The 23292-nt window shown below is 38.9% G+C and overlaps 1 protein-coding gene across 1 annotated transcript; it reads left to right on the top strand.

Annotated features, from left to right (window-relative positions):
• The first annotated feature begins 1612 nt into the window (after positions 1-1612).
• Positions 1613-17504, top strand: ccdc170 (coiled-coil domain containing 170). Its single transcript, XM_088908746.1, has 13 exons — positions 1613-1711; positions 2532-2608; positions 3857-3884; positions 4885-5013; positions 6682-6938; positions 7249-7393; positions 8005-8190; positions 9007-9324; positions 10247-10447; positions 11273-11446; positions 12946-13188; positions 14435-14671; positions 15813-17504. Exons 1-13 carry the CDS (start codon positions 1613-1615, stop codon positions 16074-16076), a joined length of 2358 nt encoding a protein of 785 aa, XP_088764872.1. The 3' UTR covers positions 16077-17504.
• The last annotated feature ends 5788 nt before the right edge of the window (positions 17505-23292 follow it).

Genomic DNA, 23292 nt, shown 5'->3' with positions numbered 1-23292 from the left:
CCCTTGGGAAGCTGTGACTCCCGAAAGCAAGTTAGAAAGTTAGTCATCTAATGACATCTAACACAGACCTCTGAATTAAACTGGAAAAGACGAGACTCCTTCTAAGTTCATCTAAAAACCCTGAATGACCATTAGGATTTAGTATTAACATCAATGCAAGTATAGATTTACATCAAATAATTACTAAAATATAATTAAGTGCTTGGCACCCTCTACTGCCAAGGTGATTATTTGCATTATGAGCATTGATGTACTTTGGAGGATATACTCAGTATAGCTGTTGAGGATCTGCATATGTAAAACACCGATACAGTAGAACAGTAGAAGTCCAGGAAAGTGGGTTGACTTTATTGATGTGATGGGCTCCTATCGCACTCAAACAGAAGACTTCAGAAAGAAAAGAAAACCCAACTTACTTTGAGCTCTTAACTGCTCCAGTCTGCTCTTTCCCTAGTGATGAGTGATGGTCTCGCATTTGAGGACGCTGGTGGAGAACGGGGGGGGGGCCCAATGGCAGGTGCAGAGGGTGTATGTTGGGGGGTGGCCATGGAACTGTCGACTCTGGTTCCACCTACGATGATGTTGAAGTAAGGGGTTCACTGGGGGGATGTTGGAGGCAAGAGGCTCATCAGCAAGGACGCTAGAGGAGGAGATGTTGTCGATGGGGTGCAGGAGGAAGAGTAATCGGTCCTTTGGTAGTATTTTCTGAGTACCATGCAGTGAGCAGGCTGGAGACCAGATTCAGATCCAACAAAAGGAGCTTTACAGCCCTGTACTTCACAGTGGGCTTGCTAGTCTCTAGGGGAGAGGGAGAAAGTGTAATAGAGAGTGTGACTGCAGACGTGACGAAAGAGAAAGGAGATGGGGGGGACCTCCTTATGTAGGAGGAAACAGACGCGGTGAATGTCAAGGTGGCAGGAAAGCAGAGCAGTCCAAAACGGGAGGGGTGTTTAGGAGCAGAACGCCTTGTAGGTGGAATGCATATGTCTGAGACTGTAGATACTATGGATACGTCCCGAATTACAATTTACATTAGCCACAATGGATAGTTTGTTTTACACGCCATGTACACCTTTGTGTGGAGTTGTATTTCTACGTGAAAAGACACTTAAACCACGTAATTATCCTGTAATATATGCGCTAAAATTATTAAAATTAATTGACGTTCAGTGGTTTGATATAGTGCCTAAAACTAATATTTGGTATTCTTATCAAATAAATTCATGCATATATATGAGGTACAGTAACTCCAAAGCAAAACACGCCGCAAATATGATTTCTTTAATTGAACATCTAAATATGATTTTTCCAACCGCACTCCACATCATGGTGTAATAAGGTAAACACTACAAGCCATCCATTCTAATAGCGTCGAAGGAGTATAACGTAATAGAAATCAATGCATTTTCCCCATTCCTGACTCAGGAGAAGAAAAGAGCTCCAGTCCTCCCTCTGTGAAATGCACCACCTCTTTCATGTTTGCATGTTGCTTAGAAACTTCACCTAACTCACGCAGTTGATTGCTGGAGTACGATCTCTTTTGAAACTACGCCACTATTCCGCGAAAAACAGCTCCTCGTGTCTTTACTAAAGTAATATTTTCTTAAAAAACATGAACAGGTCAGATTCGGGTTCAAGGTTGATCGATGTCAATCGAAATGATGCTTTTCGCTCGTTTTCCCCGACTGCAAATAACAGACTTATAGGCCAGGTGAGTTATTGTGCTATTAATAATACTACGCCACCTTCAGTTAATGAGTATTTTGTGTCATTTAGGTTTAACCTTAAACATGAATACAGAAACGTATGGATCTTTTCTGTAAGGAAATTATTGCTTTTTATTGCATGAATTGACAGTAGTCTATTACCTTTTCTTTCCACTTTAGTTCTTGGTGTAAAAATCAATCTGTAATCACAGTTGCAAACACAATTAATGTCTTTTCTTTTTTAATAATATATTTGACAGTTGTCTATAGTCTAACTATGCAATAATATCCTTATAAAGCACGAGAGTATTCTAAGGCTCTCTTACAGGTTCATATTTTTTATCAGTTGATTTAATCTTTCTTATTAAGAATGATAATTAGTACTAAGCATTTGATAGTAGTTAATTGATCCAGAGATCTTATTCAGCTGTTTATTGAAAGAAGCTACGGTATCATCTTCAACAAAATGGCTGGGTAATTTGTTCCATACTCCCACAACCCTTTGGGTAAGGAAGTGTTTTATGTTCTCTCTTTTATACGCACTTCCATGTAGTTTCCATATGTGCTCTCTATTTCATGTTTCACTGTTCATTCTGAAGAAATCCACTGAGTTGACTTTGTCAAAGCTCTTGAGGATTTTGAATGTTGAATGTTGTATTTCTTCAGCCTGTCAGTGTAGGACATTCCTAATATAAATACTACCAGGAGTGGGGTTCCATCCCACACAGATCTTAAGTCCAACACCTTAACAACGCAACCATCCTGGTAGGCATTGATGGCTGAAAGAAAGTATTTAAACGAAAATACTTTCTCATCTGTCTCTAGCTTCAAGATCAACTCAACACTTTAAAGAGACAGCTGGAGGAAAAAGAAGAACTAATCCTGACTCTGACCACAGACAGGTATATCATTTGGTAATTTATTAAATTGGATTAAGTATTACAATGTCCTGTAGCTCCATTAGATATGTAATCAATAGTAATAACATACTGTAGATCTTTGACAGAATGATCACAATCATTGTATTGACCATAAGAAACTCAGAAAAGCAGTGTCTTTGTAATGGCAAAGAGGATGTAAGTTAAAAGCAATAAGACATTAGAGTCTTTTTCTGTGATTCAGATTTATAGTATTATCGTAAACGTCAAAACAGTACAACTTAGAAAAAACTAGTAAATATAGAGTGGAAAAACAAAGTGTTTTATTCCTCTATAAAATATGAAATCCTTAGTTCTCATACTACCCACTTCTGGGGTAGTATCTTCAATGCTTCTATCCGTGTTGTATCAGAAAATGGTTGGAAGCAGTGCCTATGCCTGATGGTGGCTATGTATTGCCAGATATGAGAAAATGGCCACATTCTGGTGCGTGTGCAATGAGTTTTGACTGGATGTGTGGACATAATTTAATAGGGAGATGTGGGTGCATGTGTCCACACAATTGATGGCTTTTGCATTTTTTTTTTATTTTTTAATTTAGAGAACAGGTGAAACCATTTTATGTCCAAATGACATTACACAATCTCCCTTTTACAATACAAATTTGCAAATATACATCACACCTAAGAATTTAGTCTACACTTAACTGTTCCCTAAAGATTATTTTCCCTAAGATTATTTCTTGCACACTGAGTGAGTGTTTTTATTAAGGATCTCCTAAATCTTATAAAATTAAAATTGTCCCACACCAGATGGCTCTGCCTTTATCAGATGTCAGATATGAGGCACTAGTGTAAATGAACAGAGTAATAGTTTAAAAACATCCCAAAAGTAGATTGTTCCTTTTTGTTGGCTGCAATCTGCCTGTGTACCACATGATGAAGCAATGATCGCATTGTGTGCAGAATTTGCTGCAGATACAAAAATCTGCTTTACAACACTTGATTTTGTGGCCCACAAATAATCAGCTATAGCAGTTTTTGGCCATTCAGATTAACCATGTATATAGTTAAGTTACATATTTCAAAAAAACTTTAGACAAGATTCAGTGTTCAATTGCATTATAAAGTATTTAACTCTAATTGCACAGCTTATACAATTATTAGTACTTTGAAGTCTTTACATTGATTTTTGTAATTACATTTTGTTCTGTACAGTATATTTATCTAAATTACCTTGTTTTTAAAAGTTTTATTGTATTTTTCTTATCAGATATGCAAGTAGACCTGATTCCCAGAAGGTAAGAATACTAAAGAACATTTCAAATTGAAGTGAGAAGTTAGTATAGCTCATTATAAACACTCTCTTAAAAAGGCTTCTTTCTGTACCTTTGGCTTTTAAAAAAAACAAACAACTGTCATAAAAAATGGCCTCTACTATACTTAGATTATTTCTATTGTTAGGAACAAAATGGGGTTAATTCCATATTAAAATGCATACACCACTCCCCATTCTAAACTATATATTATTATCATTTTTGTACATTATAAAAAATATGATCATGTTAAACTCTTTGGAAGGATTGATCCAATAAAAATGTCTTGTGTGGCATTAATATTTGCTTTGAAAACAGGCTGTGTGTTCCAGTATGTTCTAATCTTGTTTGCATGAGTAAAAGCATCATTTGCCAAGAATCCTGAAAAGGCTCATTGCTTTGTTATTTGTTTCCATCACAGAACATCTAAAACATTGTTATTTTTTTTTAAGTTACTGTTATGTGGAGGAAAAACGGACTGTTTATTTCCAGGCCTTTAAACAATATTACTAGGTCTAGATGAATGCACTTAAAATGGCCAGGCCACAAGCTTTTCCACAACAGAAATTAACAGGAAAATTTTGAAATTATTTTATAATTTCTCAAAGTTTAGTCCACTTTTTGCAGAGACTCCAAGAATTCTGTGCTCAAAGTGAAAATAAATATATTATTTGTTTTTACCCCCTATATGTTGTCTATTCCTAGGGTTCTTCTATGATTACTTCACACTTCTAGGATTACTTTTAGCAGATTAGAAGTTCAAAACTTTGAAATCCCCCGACAAATTTTGTCATTTTTAAGTACCTTTCGTTAATGGTCTATCATTGATTAGGGCCTGCACCATCGATCCTTTTTCCACATGAATTCTTTTTACATGGGCCTTGATTTGAAGCAGAGGTGTGGTGTGGTGTGAAAGGATTAAAGAGCTTTCATCTGTGAAGTGAAGGGAGCTGCTTTAAGTAGCACTCTTGACTCCCATGCACAGGCAGGATCAGACCCCCTCCTGGACATGTCCGTCACAAGGGAGCACCTGAACCACTACCGCCTGACCGCTGAGGCAGCTCGCAGTGACCTCGCAGCCTTGCAGATCAAACACGAGGGCGCTCAGTCTGAGGTTACTTTTCTCATCTGTTACTATTAATCCTTGTGCAGAGGTAAGCTGTTTGCCCTGAAGATGACAGAGGGGGGCCCTCTGTCGCATACCCACTATACCAGATTCATAGCTAAAGGTGACACCCAAGTAAATGCCGTGCGAAGCAGTGAGAGGTGGGTGGCTTTATGAGAGAGCCATCACCTTGTCTCAGAAAAATGCCCAGTGGTGTGGCCTTGAGCACTGATGGCAGCTTGCTCATTGGAAATTGAGGCAGAGGTGGTTTGAATAAGTAATTAGCACTAAGAGGAAGTGCAATTTCACATGAGGGAATGGAGCTGTCAGGATAAACTTTGCTTGGAATGAGCCACTCTTCTGGGCTACTAAAAAGGCTTTTAAGAACAGCCAGAAGGAAAAGGGTTTCAGTTTGTATTTAGGCTCCAGCGTAGGATGGGAGTGGGATGGGATTGGGAGTAGAACCCACTGAGAGGTTTGAGAAAATACAGCTTTTTCTGTCACAGGTGCTGGAGAGATGGGCTATATAGTAGATTGTTAGCCAGACTCAATAGGGTTGAAGTGTATCACAGGAACAGGGTTGGCCAGCTGAACCAGGTCTGACTGGAGAGGTTGGCACTTGGCAAGTTAGCAGTGTACATCCTCCCCACAGCTGAGAGAGTGTAGACAGAACAGGTGAGTCCTGAGCACTCCCTGGTCCTTACCATCAACAGACAGATGGGAGGTCTGAGAGTGTGAGATGAGAGAGAAAACAATGTGGTTGCTGCTAAGTCAGGGGCACAGGAGATGAATACAGACAGGTATCCCTGACCAAGGAGGATTGGGTTAATTAGTGATGAGAAGAGTTAGTAGAAGTTAGAGATGACCTGCAGTTCGGTGAAGAGGAAGAGCAAAGAGTTGAGTTTAAGCAATTATTTAGCGAACATCACAATTCAGTGACATAGTGACATATTCGTGACCTATTCGAATACTCTAGCGCCTGGTTGTGTTAAAGTGAATAGTGCTAGTAAAGACTGAGACCTGGGAGACACAGAGTTAATCAGGTTGAATACTCCAGTGCTTGGTGATTAATGAAGAGAAAGAATGAAGAGTTGATGGGAAAATCTACTGAGTGTGATGAGCATGTGCAGTTCTTAGTTACTAATGGAGACAGGGTGTACAGAGTTAGTGATAAAATCTAGTGAGTTGAGTGAATAGAACCAATTAGAACCAAGTAAGATTATTCAGGAAGGAGGGATTCAATGCACCCTTGACCAAGAGGGGCACAGCATGAAAGAGCTATGATCCTAAAGTGGGTATGAAAGAACGAGACAGACCACTTACATTGCACACTGACAGTGTTGGAATTATGGTGATGTGTGTTCCAGTAGTTGTCACATACTATATATTTGTTTTTACACAACAAGACTAGATCTTGATGATTGCTATATGGAGAATCAGGAGGTGGAAATGATTTATCTCTCCTCATCTTGACTGGAAGAGTAGGGTTAACCAGAGCATACTTGGTTTAGCACACTTCGGTGGCATCTGATGTCAATTGAACACACAGCACTGAGCAGTCTGTTCTCCAGCCAACACTAGGCCTACTGTGTCACCCAACAGCAAAAAGGGGCATTTTATTGAAAGAGGAAAACAATGATTTGCAATAATAATGTTTAAAAAACTGTGTTGTGACAGCTTTTAGACATCAGATCTCGACTGGCATCCAGAGAAGCGGCACTTCAGGAGCTGAAGGGAGAGCTGGATTTGTATAAGGAGAACAATGCCAGACAGGCCTCTCTGATCAGAAGTCTGAGAGAGCAGGTTCAGGCCACGGAACAGGAGTCGGGGGTGATGGCTTCTTCCAAAACACGTCTGGAGATCACTTTCCAGGCACTGATCAAGGAGAACAATGAGCTGAAGCAGAAAGTCCAGGACCTGGAAGACAAGTTACAGTAAGGTTTACTATCTTGTTTAAGAGTTAGTGCAGCACCCAGAACTAGCAGACTCCCCATTGTTGCATTTTAATGAGTTTAGTAGTAGCATTCACTGAACAAAGATAACCCTTAATGAATAGTGCAGGCAAATGCATATTATACAGAGTGAAAACAAACACTGGATCTCTTAATTTCATGACAGAAGTAGCTATTTCAAGTCTAAAATGCATACAAATCTATCTGTCCTTCTATTGTGATATTTCAGTTTTATGATAGAAATAAGAAAAACCATAGATCAATTAATCTGATTAGTGACCTCTGTAACCAGAATGTACATACGTGAATGGGATGAATCAAAGCATCACGCCTCCTCCAGTGAGAGGAAACTCCAGGACTTCCTCTCCAGACTGGCCAGCAGAATGAACATTGACTGGTCAGGGAAGGAGGACCCACAGGATGTCATGGTTTCCTTGGTAAATACACAACTCACCACTCGTATGTGATTTGGTCCTTATGTTCATCAATTTATTTCATAGATCACAAATCTGTTTCTATTTACAGTAGATTTCAGTTTAACTTTGTTTCAGTAGCTCAAGCCGTTTGTACAGCCCGGTATTTGACATGATCCGGCAGCAAGCTGCTTAACCCTGGTGCCTCATACCTCTTAGATATGATTTCAGATTTTGTCACCCGTCGGTGTGGAGTTTGCATGTTGAGGTTGAATTTCACTGAGAACCCTGGTTTCCTCCCTGCTTCTAAAGACTTGCTGTCTAAATGGTTCCTTTCCCCACTGTCCTGCAGTGGGCTGTTGTCCCAGCCAGGAGAAGAGCAATTGTGTACTTGCAGTCCTGTTGATAGGCTCTGGTATGTAGCAGCCCTTACCAAGAGAAAACAAACAATGGATAGGTGGATTTGTTACAAATCCATGTTCTCCAGAACACAGCAGTGCTGCAGCAGCAAAGGTTGTGTTGACTATTGCATATTCCAATTAGTTTTTTTTCTTACAAACTTAACAAAGAGTTTAGTTTAGCCATTTACTTTGGCTTTTCCTCTGAAGTAGACTCACAGGTCCATATGTATTCAGGTTGATGAGCTGTATAAGGACAATGACAGCCAGAGGTGCCAGATTGCAAGCCTCAAGGAGTGTGTGAGCGCCCATGAAGTGGAGTCCAAGGCCAGCCGAGAAACGGTGATGAGGCTGGTGTCAGAGGTCAGCCGAGAGCAGAGAGCTGCTGTCTCCTGCAGAAGGGACCTGGACACACTCCGACAGGTAGAGCACTTCTTTCTTGATTGTTGACGAGTCCGACAAAAAACAGATCCATTTGCACATCCATTTGCATCCTTATGGTTCTATCTGTGCACATCATGATCATTCTATAATTCTTTTTAGAATTTCGCATTTCTACTGTGAATTCATAGGCCATGATTGTTATTATTTTTTTCTTTTTGTTTACTCATTTTATCTTAATCTCTTTGTACTATTTGTTCCCTTATCTCTTTGGACCCTGCATCACTCAGTCTGTCCTTTGCCTTTTGCTGTATTTTGAATATCAGTTATTACAGTATATAACTTAGCTATAAAATTGTGGTGCATCATTGTACGAATCATTGTGCAGCGATGTAAATCAATTTAAATTAGATAATGTTATTTAATAGACAAACTTACTGATGGATTTGTGTAATATTAGGCTTGGATTGAGCAGCTAAAAGTAGATGATATATGATCATTATCATGTGATTCTCTATATAATACTATGTTTTCAAATGAATCTGAATTTAGCTGAACAACTGTAGTTCAGGTGGGTAGCTGTGTCAGCATGCATAGGCTGCAAAGGAACAAGTAATAGGTTAATTCCATGCTGAAAACAGAAGAAATAAAACAACGTTTCGGCTATGGAGCCTTCTTCAGGTGTAACCTTACACCCAAAGAAGGCTCCACAGCCGAAACGTTGTGTTTCTTCTCTTTTCAGCATTGAATAAACCTATTACTTGTTCCTTTTTAGCTTAACAACGGCCTAAAAGTCACCTTTTTCAAGTAATTAAGTACTTGTAATGAAAATCCTGGACTTTTTTGCATGTTAACCAGGAGCTAGACAGTACTATCCAGGCGAAGACGAGTCTGGAGAGGGAAAATCAGCTCCTTCAGGAAAGGCTGGAGGCCACTCGAAGTGCCTGGGAGGCTTCGAAGCAGGAGCTGAGCAGCTTGAAGAAGCACTCTCAGGAACTGAACGGCAACCTCCGCAACAGCCTGAGCGAAACCAAGTCTGCACAGGGCCTGCTTCAGGCCTTCAGGGAGGACCTGGCCACCCTGCTGAGTGGCCGCAGTGGGACTGTGCACCCCACGGAGGAGGCCATCCGAGAGAGGATCCGGGAGATTTGCAGCATCGAAGAGAACAAGAAAGAGGTGCAGCTGCTAAGCAGGCCTTAAAGGTTGCGTCGTAGAGATAGTGGGCATTGTTCCTAATTGATTTCAGACTTTTTTTCTCCAAAATTTTAGAGCACCTAGCAGGTCCTTTGGAGCCGTTTTATCCACCTCCAGGTTCCTGGCTTCTTTCAAATTTCTCTGACGTGTTTTTCTCTGTCTTTGGTATAGAAACTAAAGAAACTGACTTGTGTGCTTGTTAACCAGGACTTAGTACTCTTTCGAACAAGAGTTAATAATTCTTATACTTATATAGAGCTTTATTCTGAACGCTCCACTCAAAGCACTTCACAAGCAATGGGGACTCCCCTCCACCACCACCAATGTGCAGTCCCACCTGGATGATGAGACGGCAGCCATAGTGCCCCAGGATGCTCACCACACATCAGCTATCAGTAAGGGAGGAGAACAGAGTAATGAAGCCAATTTATAGATGGGGATTATTAGGAGGCCATGATTGGTAAAGGCCTGGGTGAAATTTGGTCACCAATGTAACACCCCTACTGTTTTTGAGAAACACCCTAGAATTTGTAATGACCACAGAGAGTCAGAACCTCGGTTTTACTGGCCTTTTTACAGTATAGTGTACCCCTCACTATACTGCGGCATTAGGACCCACATAGACTGCAGGGTGAGTGGTCCCTAATGGTTTCACCAACACCTCTTCCAGCAGCAACCTCAGATTTCCCAGGTCATCTCTCATCCAGCTACTGACCAGGCTCACACCTGTGGAGCTTCAGTGGGTTGCCAGTTGTGAGCTGCAGGGTGATATTGCTGCTGTTGGTGTCAGTTATTGCCCTTAAAGTGCCTGTCTGGAAAGTAACCAATAGCAGAGTGAGACCTGGGACATATTTTTTGCCACGCTTGTGTGGTGGAGGGAGGTGACTGGGGACCTGTGTTCCAGGCACTGGTGGAGATGGAAGCGAAGGCGTCGCGGGTGACGGAGCAGTTGGCGAGGCAGACGGAGCTCCACGAAGCTGCTCTGCAGAGGGCCAGGCAGGCTGAGAAGCAGCTGGGAGAGCTGAGGGACAGGCTGAAGGGGCTGGAGGGAGAACTTGTGTCTGGAGATGTAGTTCGTGATGGATTGAGCCAACAAAAACAAACTGTAAGTAATGGACATAATCGATGTACTGTCACTGTCCTATATCATCCATAAACATTGTAAAGCTAAGGGAAAAAGGCCTGTACAAACACTAGTACCACATACAACACAACTCTGGTCCTCAAGGGCCACTTTCCTGCAGATTTAAAGGTCTCTTTATATTTTCAACTTTTTAAGAACAAGGAAAGGCAACAACTTGTTCAATTAGGTAATTAGTGGGTAGCGTCGAAAGAGAGGCAGAAACCTTCAGGCTGTCCAGGACTGGAGTTGTGCATCTATGATCTACAATATAAGAAGCTTCACTACATCTAGTGCCATGATTATCTTTTTTTGCCACTAGATGGTGTTTGGAACCAGGATACAGATGGATTCATTCCCTTTTCAAATTCTGCCACTATTAAAGAGTTCCATTGATCTTTCAAATCTGGATTATGCCAAAGCCTCTTGTTCTTATTCCTTTTTATTCCTTTTCTTTACTCACATGATACAGAACTCTCAACCTCCACTATAGTAACATTAATTTTGAGTAGATGTACATCACTTAGTATATGTTTATGCCTGGTGGTCCTTTATTAACTTTTCCCTATTTTAACATTCTCTCCAAATCAAGGAGTGGTGTGTACATGAGCATTGCTTTATAACCTGACTCAGTAGATTTCGCAATTCAGTTTAAGTACCAAGTGTCTCTCCAGGTAGATAGTTGTCAGGTCCTGCATTGTGCCTTATGATTCTGTGCAAGCCTTCCCACATAACTCACTAGGATAACTAGCTCCTAATAATGGATTAGAAGATATTTTCTCATTTGGTTGTGTTAATCCTGCCTCCTAGTACTTGCGATTCCTGGAGGAGCTCTCCGAGAAGATGAAACTGGACAGAGTAGCCACAGACCTGGGCTTCGACATGAGAGTGGAGGCCATCTTGTCCCGGGCAGAGCAGCTTGTCAAACTGGAAGCAACAGCTGTACTGGAAAATAAGACTTTGGTCCATAATTTACAGAGGAAGGTACAGGAAATCCAATGGGACATTTTCTGTCATTTAATTGTTTTCCAACAACTGTTTCAAGATAGAAAAGGGAGTTGTAGAGGAGGGGCTGCCATTGATGTGTATTCATATTTGCTGAAGAAGGAGAGGTTGTGGCTCATAGCTTCAGAGTTGTAGTTATAGAGTTGTTAATCAGGCTGTACCCTTACTTACAACTACAAATGCCACTTACAATTCACCATCGACATTCAGCAGCTGCATCCTTCCACAGAACTGTGACTTTATTACTGAGGTTATGTTCAATGCAGGGATTGGCGCAGACTGGTTTTCTCACTGCAGACAGATCTTAATTAAACAAACTTCAAAAGATTTAGATTTAGCATTCATCAAAGAAAAACTCAGCATATTATCAGAGCATGTTGGAAATTTTCCAGGCATTGATGAATTTAAATCAACTTTCAAACTCCTGGCATCTTTTGCTTTTTTAATCTCCTGTGACTCAATCATGTCAATGTTTGTGTGAATTGACACAAGCGTTTCTGGGCTTTTCGCCGGAATTAAACTACTACCCACAAAAACATATCCGTCTAAAAATTCTAAGGGAAAATCAACTTAATATAGATAGGACGTAGCAAAAACATAACTATAAATCTAAATTCTGAAACACTGAACTTGAAGAAAAAGGCATAAGGAAAGTGCTGTAGTTTGGGAATCAGATTAAAAACCATTTTTGGTAGGTTCAATCAGCACTTCAGTCTGATGCTTTAATAACTGGAACCTGTGTATCACTCAAACCCAGTCAACCATACTACAGATCAAACAGTATGGCGGTTAGCGCATGAGACCTAGATTCCATTACAGTCATCATACATCTATCTAATGGTAAGGTCATAGCTGTATTACTGGGCTGCACTACAGCAGTTTACACTTAATCAACTACAGTAGGTACTCAGCTGTGTTTCTGACAGTTCATTTTAAAGTCCTACATGCCATTTTGGCTGGTATACCTGGCATATACAGTAACTGCATATCTCCCCATCACACCTTCCAGGGTGTGAGCACTGGGGAAATGCATCACGAGTGACACAGATGTCATTCTGGAGAAATGGGAATTTAGTGTTAAAGAGTTTCAAAACCAGTACCCAGGCCCATGTAGGAGGTCTTATACTTCTACTTCCCATGTAACATAACTTCATTAGCCCTATACAATTTCTTGCATTAGGAATTCATCTTTTCACATACCCCAGCTTGCTCTCCATGAGACACAGACAGGGAGAGGAGCTTGGGGTCAGCTATTGTACAGCACCCCTGGAGCAGCTGGGGTTAAGGGCCTTGCTTAGGGGCCCAACAGAGTAGGAATCCTCTGCTAGCTGCAGGATTTGAACCAGCAACCTTCCAGCCACAGGGGCAGATCCTTAGCCACAGAGCTACCACTCCACCCTAATGGTAACAGCAGCATGTTCTGCTGGCGGTCCCTTGCGCTGCAGCTTTGTGACATTGCTGCTCTGTTCCCTGTTCAGCTGAAGAGCCAGAAGGAGCGGCTGGAAAGCAGGGAGCTGCACATGGAGCTGCTGCGGAAGAAGGTCGCCCAGCTGGAGGAGGAGAAGAGGAGCCGCACGGCGGTGGCGGTGGAGCGAGACGAGGCCAATCTCACGGTCCGGAAACTACAGAAGAAGGTCGAGAGGCTGCAGAAGGAGCTGGACTACACCCGCCTCTCTAACACCGAGCTCAAAGCACAGCTGTCTTATACCAATGAGCTCAAGGTAGGGAAAGTGAAGCAGTGGATTCTCCCTGTCTGAGGTGGAAAAACAGACTCTTCAGATCATGACAAGACAGCTGGAGATGCGTCTTATGTATTAAACACACTATAACTTGGAAACACTTGCCTCAGATTAGACCCTACTGTGAGAAGTCTTCAAGAAGGTTCTTGATTGATCCTGAACTCTGTTTGGATGCACAAATAAATCTGCCATCTGTAAAGTCTCTTACTTTTAACTCAGAAACTTTGCCTGCATTTTCTCTTTTCTTGATTACAGTGCTTTTTTTAATCTGTATTAAAGGCTCACCTGTTTAGTCAGGCTTTTAATTAGTTTGTTTTTCTCTTTTGTCCGCATTTTTAATCTCTGTCTTTATTTTTTTAATTCTGTTTAATCGTTATTTTCACTTTTTGATTCTTTTTTGTTTTACCCTTTAACATGCCCCAAAATGTGGGTGTACTCGAGCAAACAGGTTAAATCCTTGAAATCTCAGAATTTCATTTACAGCTTCCATTTCTTAAATCTAGTGATGCCGCAGTGGCTAATTGTAAATGTCATAGAGTTACACTTGGCTTCATGCATAATGAATCATTCCATCCATCACTTTTTATTCAGTTCAGGGTCATGGGGAAGCCGGAGCTTGGAATCTAGACGTGCACGGCAGGATACACCCTGGATAGGATGCCGGTCCTTTGCAAGACACATAGTCACCAACATACACACACTCACACCAGAGGCAGTTTTCCCAAAAGCCATCTGCACATACTGTACCAGCATGTCTTTGGACTGTGGGAGGAAACTTGACCACCTAGAGGAAACCCACACAAACATGGGGAAAACATGCAAACTCCACACAGATAGCACCCCAGACCCAAAATTGAATCCAGGGCTCCAGCACTGTGAGGCAGCATTGCTAATCACTGTGCCATTGTGCTGCCCCTGTAATGATTCATTCAATTCAAATTCTCATTTTATGCTAGTTTAAATGTCTCCGTCAGTTTTAGCCTTGAGTTACCTTAATCATCTTATAAGAGGTAATATTAGGAAAAACACAATTTTGGTTAGGGCCTACATCGGCCTCAGTTGTGATGGAAGTAAGATTTTGATATCTTGACAAAGTGGTATGGATAAATATTTTTAAACATTAAAACCAAATTGTGTTCTCTTAAATTGTCAGAAAGTCCTTGAACGTCATTGAAAATGATCTCTTAATGACTGATATTGTTTTTTGTTTTTTTTTTCAATTTTGAAGATTAAGAACATGGAGCAGAATCAAACAATTGAAGAGCTGAACAAAAGCCTGAATAATCTGGAGAAGGTGAAACTGCGGGCAGAGAAGAGGCTGACCACAATGAAATCTGAGTTAGACGTCACTGAACATATCACCAAAGAAGAGAAACAGAGAGCCCAGAGCCTGCTAGAGAGCCTCACCAGTGAGCTGAAGACTCTCAAACACACTCTGGAGGATCTTGCCAAGAGGGAGAGACAGGTAAAGCACAAATACATCAACACCATGAAACACACACAGAGTGGGACCCCAGAGATGAAGAGAGATTAGTGCTTCCTCTATGACATTTACCAATATATCTCCTTCTACGCATGTTTTAAAATGTCAAATACCACCTAACACTGAAGACAACTGTCAGAAACTCATTCTTAAAATATATTACATCTATATTTAAATAGATTGTTTTCCATTTTTCCCCTCTTTTTCAGTACTACTTATTAGAGAAGGGGAAAAATGAATTCATGGCAATCTGAATTATAGAGTTTTTCTGTCCATTCTTAATGGGGGGAATTTCCGCATAGGTGGTGACTGTGGATTTAGCTAACTGTTACAATAAGGCTAGATTAAATATCATCAGTTTTAATGAGCACATAATAATCTGCTCATTGCTTGCATTATTTCAAATTAATTTGCAATAGCACACATCTGTAGATGTTACCACCATGATATATGAATTTAATCCTGCATGGACAGTTTCAATCAATAACAGCAAATGCCATCGCAATAATCCAATGTCAGTTTTGTTTTATAAATATTTAAGAATATAGTCTTTGAAATGTGTTAGAAACATTTCTATCTAAATATCAGGGGACATACTGAAAACTGTAACCCCTATTAGTTCAGTTACATAAGGAGGTATAGAGTATTTTACTGATAATTTCTTAAGAACACAAAACCATTTTGAATTACTATGTATTTATAGAATTTCTTTCTATGTAGTTAATTGGCACTGAATAAAAATAAAGTGATACAATTTTCTTTGTGAAGTATAGTCTCACAGTGCATATATTTATTAATACAGTTACAAAAAGGCAGGTTGTCCTGTATTTCCATACGTTATACTGTCACCTATCTGTAGGTATTGCAGATAACTGAAAATGTCCAATTTCCATTTGTTTTACTACTGTTTGATCAGTAAATGCAGCAAAATGTCAGAAGGATTCAAGTGCTGAACATTAATCAATGCCATAAAAAAAATGTATTTTGTGTGATAGCTATCTAATTGAACAGACAGTGAGGCTCTTCTATGATAATGATTGTTTATTCGACATTTAAGTGATACAAAAGTCTTTGCCATTCAGCAACATGGTTGTATTTTTCCCCCCTTGGCTCTTGGTGCCAGCTGCTGGATTTCCGTGAAGTGGTGTCCCAGATGCTTGGCTTGAATGTCAACACCCTGGCGCTCCCTGACTATGAGATCATCAAGAGGCTGGAGGGGCTGATCCATGGGCACCCCTGGCCCTCCCTGTGCCACCATCACTCCCAGGAGCAATTCAGCCAGGACTTCACAGCTGGGTATAACCATGCCCGGCGAATACTGTCGGCCAGCCCCAAGGCCCTCACTGCACCTTCTCAAGCAGAGCGATCTACCAGTGTGACCTCCTGAAGACCACAGTGATATTCTTCTCCCACACACCTCTTCTGGATAACCCAGCTTTTTTTACACGTAGTAGCAGTACAGTATAATATAGTCAGAGTTGCAGTTTCCATCAGCAGGCCAGAGTTCAGAACAGATTGGGTTTCAATCCACAAGAAATTCCACGAGCAACATGGCATTTTCAATTAGCAAAGTTTTGATTCATAAATGGAATAAAAAAGGAAATTTTGATTATTTCCTTCCAATCCACTGTAGTCAACAGCATGGTCTTGTGAACAGGTTTCCTTGCTATGGGAAATACAGGGTAGTTATGAATACTTGCAGTCATCTTTATGAACAATATCTTTGCAACCATGCAATGCAGCAAATAACAGTATATACATATGGGTTCAAGTGAATGTAAAGTAATAGCATTTACTATAATGTGTTGCTTCATTACTGTTTGGTACACATCCTATCATGATTGAAAAATGACATACCTTTGCCGAACATCAGCATAATCATGTTTTTGGCTGGTAGCTGTGGCATGTTGAATCTGTATACATGGGCAAAGATGTTTAATAGGTGTGATGCAGCTTATCCTCTATATGTTTGGATATGCTATATTTTCACATTTGTAAGAAGGGGACAAAGTGGAGCCTTATTTTTTTTCTAAGCAATTTACCAGTTCTGGTACTCAGGTCCTACACAAGTACAAGTATGACAATTAACTGCATCCCTTATAATGCACAGTATGCCAGTATTTCTTTGTCCTGCCATTCATATGTCTTTGACACTACTGTATAAGTGTAGTTTGTGATTTTAGTGTAAATGTAATACTCACAGAAACATTAGACCATTAATTCTGCTCAGGTGACTGCAAGACTTTGTAACCATTTCATACTAATAACAGCACAGGCTGGCAAATCAAGTTCTAGCTATCTAATTATTATTAATTAGCTGCATAATTCTAATACTTCTAAACAGGCTAGGGTGGTTAGGAGGCAACTGGACCTTAAGGATATGGATTTCTTGTTTAATCAACAATAAAAGACCTTATGAAAAATACTATATATATCTATTTTAGAAAATAATTAGGTTAGTTGTTTAATTGTCTACTAAGGTTGAAACAAAATCAAGAATACACCAGGCCCTCCCGGAGTTTCAAAGCCTTCTCTAAGGCTAACTATGATTTTAACTAACACAAAACTGTTTTCTCATTCCTCGGTGACTATTTCCAAAATATTTATAGGTACATTTTTGGGGCACAGAACTACCAATGCAAAAGGAGTTTTTGGGTTCCTTTCTTTTGATCTGGGATTGTTATTACTTTACCATGTGTGAATTTTGCATCACAATTGCTAATCCAATTGTTTGGGTAAATTCATGACTAGAACTACAGTGTTTGTGTGTGATCTGCCTTTGAAAGGAACCTCCTGGTAAAATATTTCCATCAAAGTGAGTAACGTGTGACTGCATTGAAATAATCAAGTGATCTCATTACCAGACACTATAATGCTACTTCCAGTTCCACGTACTAAAAAAAATATCAAAAACAAAATTAAGATAAATATTTCTTGATGTACTGCAATTTCAGTAGTGCCCACACAGCACTCATTCACAACAGCAGTCCATGTTAAAGTGGTCTTGGTTTAGTATTAACTGTAGGATTGCATGTAAGTTTCCAATTTGATTGGAAAGTGGCTTCAATATCATATATTGTTGTGACAAGACAGACCACCCATTAAATAAGGTGGATCCAGGGGTTCTGAACACATGAAGATTCACAATGACAGTAGTGGAAAGTGCTGGAGGCTTCCTTGCAGGTATCTTAGAACTAGACAATTTTAAAGTTATGAATCTTAAACTTTAAAGCTGCCACTACCTGGTCCATATAGAAGACTGAAACCTACTGGCTCACCTGTTCCACCTGCAGCAGCAACCAGTATTTCCTTGGAGGTCTCTCATCCCACTGCTGTCTAGGTCCAGGTTTTGCCTAGCCTCTGATATCTTAGGAGATATTAGGGTACAAAGTGGCAACACATGCCAGTATAATTAAATTGGTATTGTAGGGTATGGGAAATACAGTTTTAGTACTATGAAAAATAAAATGCTTAACCCAGTTTGTAATAAGGTAAATATGTTTTCAACACTCACAAAATTTTACAATCAAATAGTACAGTACTACAGTACCCAGTACAATTATCTATATTACTTTCTTCAGTTGCTGTGAAAATTAACACAGACACTGCAGAGAGAGGCTGGTCTCTTAATTGTGTTACGGTATTCTATTTGTAGTTGGTTTATTTCAGTTTGTTAGTTTCATAATTCAGTTAAGTTTGGCAATAAAATATTTGAATTCAAGAAACATGGGACTTGCTTTATATCTACAGTATTTCCAAACCCTTAGACATAGTTCTAGCTGTTTTCCAAGGTTACCAGAAAATATGTTTGCCAGAAGACTGAATGAAGGCAGTGGCAATGTTAAATTAATAACTATAGACTGTATCTCTCTCCTTTATTTGAGCTGAAAAAGTACATCCTGCTTCCCTGATATCCGGACGTCTTTCTGGGAAGGGTCCAGCAAAATTCTTTTATCTTCATGTAGAATTTCAAGGTCAGAATCTGGCCTTGTACTATATAAAACTATGGACTTCAAGGAAATGGGGAGTCTGCATTGTCGAGACAATTTTTTTAAAAAATAAGTTTTATGCGACCTGGTACTTGGTATGATTTTCTGTTTTATTTTTTGCACTCCTCTCATGTTTTTACCTTGATTCAAGGGCCATTTTTCAGAAATCTCTTTATACCTAACATGATGAGGGTTCCTGATGTTACTTCAAATTGGATCTTTGAAAGAATCTTTAGAGGGATTCCCATTTTGATAAAGCTTGACCTCTTCAATAGGACCCGCGGAACAGGTGTTGTTTAGCTTTCCTCCAGCTCTCAGTGATGTATTGCACTTGTGCTGTCTATTACTCTTATGTTTCGTGGGCAGGGGAAGGGAAAAAAAAAGTCATGAATGAGTAGAAGCCATTTGGCATCCTTACCGTTTGGAAAACCCCCTTTATATTCCTACACAGGAATTCTCAGTTCATAAAACCACAAGAAAAGATGTGTGATGGGGTTGGTAGCTTCTTGATTTGAGAATCGGTTTCAACCATTTCTTAGAGCATCCTACAGACTCTTATTTAGAATATTATTGATGTAGCTTATTCCAAACACTATTCTTGTGCCGGCCTCAGTATTTGTGAGCCCAGAGGACAGATTGATCACTGACTCGTGTCCAATTCTGTCCTTTCTGCGGGTTTGGTAGCATTTTACGATTAATAACGTTTCTGTGATTACAAAAGCTGAAACCGTATAATCTACAAGCTGCTGTTATTAATAGAGGCTTTCTTGAAATGTCTGTCCTGTTAGGTATGCCCTAGTCCCTAGTCTCCGGAGTCAGACACTAAATAGATAGAAGAAAGATCATCTGACCTTGATTTTAAGAGGTGAAGTAAAGTAAATAAAATAAACTTAATACATTGCAGAGAAGTACACGCAGTACTATATGTTTAATCTATGAAACAAAATACTACCAGTATCTATTATCTTTCCCTTTTAGCAACCAAATTTGACAGCCTTGGTTTCCCTGGTTTCTGAGTAGCTTAAAGAGCATCAGTGCCTTTTAGAGGGCGCGTTCTACCCTGTAATACCATTGAACGAATGGCTAAATCATGGCATAAAATAAACGTGTTAGCACAGAAGTGCCAGAAGGGTTGATAAATTTTATTAGTATGTTTCTTTACCAGGTTCACTGCATTTGTATGCAAAGTCCATGTTTTGCTAGAAGATAATAGCTCTTGTTCTGATAGCGGGCAGGCAAAAATATAAATGCGTAAGGACATGAACTTTGTGGGAGCTCAATCATATAAATTAATACATTACAAAATGCACTAACAGAGTCCCATACTTTATGATTGTTTGTGTACTGTAATAAGCTGACTTTTGTATTATTCAGTTCATAGAGAAATATAGTATACCATTTTTTAGTGAAATAGCACACATTCAAAACAACAAAAGCATGAGCAATCATAGATTTTATTAATACATCAGGAATAATAATAATTATAATAATAATACTTTTTAATTGTTCTAAAGGGTATATAATATATTTACATTCTGTACTGTTTTGAGTATCCTTATTCACCCCTTATTCTCCGGCAGCTGCTCACCTATTTGAGATAGCACTAAAAACAAGATGACTCATCGGTCCTTTAAACAAGCTCACAAACATGCGTCACATTCATAGGCTTTACATCACAAACATTAAACCTTCCTTTATAAACATCATGAAAGTCTAAAATAAAAATTCATATATGACCATCGCATATTTTTTACTGATGTTCATTAGCAAGCCTGAAGCAATTCCAAACAGTAATTATTTTTTTCAAAGTAACAGCTGAGACACACACATCTCATAAGAGATACAAAACTGACAACAAAAGATCTGCTTAACTTTTCCAATGAACAAAGGGTTTTGATCAAAATCTGCACATTTTGTGATGTAGTTTGGATTTTTCAGGAAGCACAGTTGTGCTTCACTTCCAAAATGACAGGAACGTGCTTCCATTTATAAATTAAAACTGCCCTCTCAAATGCAAGGTTTTGCAAAAATATCGAATCGTATTGAATTATTTGGGGATTCTAACATATAAAAAAGGGTGTTGTAATGATCTGCAGTTTGAGAATAAAATATAATAACAGTAGAAAATACAGTAACTCTGGTACTGGAATTGGATTAATTTTAAGCAAACGATTTGAAGGAAATTAGCAATAGCAAATCTCTTCACTCCACAAAAAAGGTTTCTTACCTTATTAATTCTGTGGTACCTGAATGTCTTCATTACATGGCACTCGGGAAATGGGAAGGAATTCAAGTGGAAAATATTCTTGTTCAAACAGTGTTGAATGGCCTAAATTACAGGACACGAGGAAAACTGTTATTCTGTTGTTCAACAGTGAAATGTAGAGAGTGAAAATGCGCCAAATTCAACTCAATGAATTGCGCAAACTGGCAGCCAGTTCTCTCATTGACCTCCTGATTTATTTACAGTGTTACTATGACATGCTCTGAGATGGTGTTTTGCTGATTTTGTTGACTTTCAGAGAGACTTCTATTTATTTATGTTTACCATTGTCCACTTATAGATTTTGTGGATTGAATATTTTTTAAGGACAGTAATGTGCAGTGTGAGTACAAGCACTGGGAAAATTTAAGATCGGAAGACTTCCAGCAGACAACTTCATGTTTTGAAGAACGCTAAAATCTCACCAAGGTATGGTCGCCCTTTATGATTGAATTGAGCCTGAAAGTTAGCTTTGGGACTTAGTGAGAAAGTGAGGTTATTGTGAGGGTATTGTGTGTTATATCATGCAAACCAGTTCTAAGATTTCTTTATGACAAAATGTATTCAAATGAGATGTAATTATTTACATTACATTATTAATTATGATGTAACCACCAGAGAAATCATTTATTTATTATTTACTTTTGTTAAATTGATGATAACATCAAGTATGGGTGCAGTGTGAATCATAGTGAATCATAGTATAGTAATCCAATGTAATGGTAATTTGCAGCTATTTTATTTATAGAGATATTTAATTTTAGGTATGGTGATTTAGCTAAATGTTTAAAGCATTTCTCTCACTAGGGAGTTTTAGAATTTTTAACATAATTTTGTTCCTGGGTCAAGCCTGGTCAAACCTAAATTATTTCTTGTATGAAACCTTTTGTACTTTCATTGCACATTCTAATGTGCTTATATTCTCTGCACAAGAAAAATGTTGCTGTAGTTTATTGATAACATATTAGTTCCTGATTCAAATAAAAATCAATCACTGAAACCACATATATAATATTTTGGTAGTTAGAATATTCTTCTTTCTCTTTCAACTGGTTAATTTTCTTTTTTGTTTTTGACTTCATTACAGTGTTGTCATTTACAACTAAGACATTTCAGTGTCATGTTAAACAATCATAGCTTATTTAATTAAACATATTTTAAACTGCACTTTCCAGGTTAATTTGATGGCAATTATTATTATGTGATGTAATTAATTAGATTCTAATGTGTGTGCTAAAGGATTTTTCAAGCTAAGATTTGAATGTTGTTGAATTTTAAATTATGTACCCATATACATATTTGAGAAAATATATTTTAAAGGCTACAATAACCTAAGCATTTTAATTCTCTAGCTACATTACTTCACAGAAAAAAGTGCAGCACACATTTCTTTAAAAAGGAACATCTTATTCTTAAAGATCTTAAAGATTACTTTGGAAAACAATAGTGTCTTTTGTAACGTTTAAGTAAAAACAGCCTTTGTGCAGTATCTCAAAATTAAAATAATTTGTTCAATATAATGCTGAAGCATGGGCATTTATTAATTTATCCGTTTATCAGTTTTACAGAGACTTTCTTTTCTAACTATATTTCCAGGTTTTCTATTTAGAACTTCAAAGAAATGTAGGAATAAATTATTGGTAACAGGTTTGACCACCAATGACTATTTAAGTGGTTTAATTCAATCCCAACTTGCTAATCCACCTTAAAATAGAGAAAATAGGGAATCACAATATTCTGTGGAAACTATACACATACTCTCTGCATTTGCTACTGTATAAAATATATATAATAACAGCACTGTAAATATTAATATTCAAGAAGATGAGAAAATTCTCCACTATGGTTACTGCTTTGTGTTTGTGTACTTCACCACATCCTGTCACCCAAGGCATCACAGTTAGGTAACACAAAGCTGAGAAGTATGCAGTTGGGGGAACGCGTCACATGTTGTTTTTCAGAATGTTTTGTCCAGCAGAGTGTAAGGCCTCCACAGCGGGCCTCATTTAAGAACTGCTGTTCACAAACTAAAAGAAAAATTGGAGGAACTGGTTTACATCTGAGAGTAAACTCATAAGAAGCTGCCACTGGCACCTCTCAAGTGTTTTGCAGCCTAGCCATAGAATAACCAAACACAAGCATATGTGCTGTCACCCACTGCCTGGTTGGAAGGCTCTTACATTGAACTCTGGGTGTTTCCATAGAAACCTCAGCATGTTCAAGCCCTGGAGGAGACTGATTTCATTAGATGTGTCAATTTTTGGGTAGCAGTTTTTGGCATCCCTGGAAATTGATGACCAGAGGCCCTGCTACTTTGAAAGTTGTTGAGGTGTGGAAGAAGCTGCATAGCT

Source organism: Atractosteus spatula, chromosome 2, assembly GCF_055471065.1.
Source record: "Atractosteus spatula isolate fAtrSpa1 chromosome 2, fAtrSpa1.hap1, whole genome shotgun sequence".
Taxonomy (NCBI): domain Eukaryota; kingdom Metazoa; phylum Chordata; class Actinopteri; order Semionotiformes; family Lepisosteidae; genus Atractosteus; species Atractosteus spatula.
This window is presented reverse-complemented; position numbering and strand designations above follow the sequence as displayed.

Coding starts and splice junctions, on each gene's coding strand:
- ccdc170 (XM_088908746.1), top strand. CDS start 1,613: ATGAACAGGTCAGATTCGGGTTCAAGGTTGATCGATGTCAATCGAAAT. Junction 13,189..14,434: donor CTTATACCAATGAGCTCAAG/GTAGGGAAAGTG, acceptor TCAATTTTGAAG/ATTAAGAACATGGAGCAGAA. Junction 14,672..15,812: donor TTGCCAAGAGGGAGAGACAG/GTAAAGCACAAA, acceptor TCTTGGTGCCAG/CTGCTGGATTTCCGTGAAGT.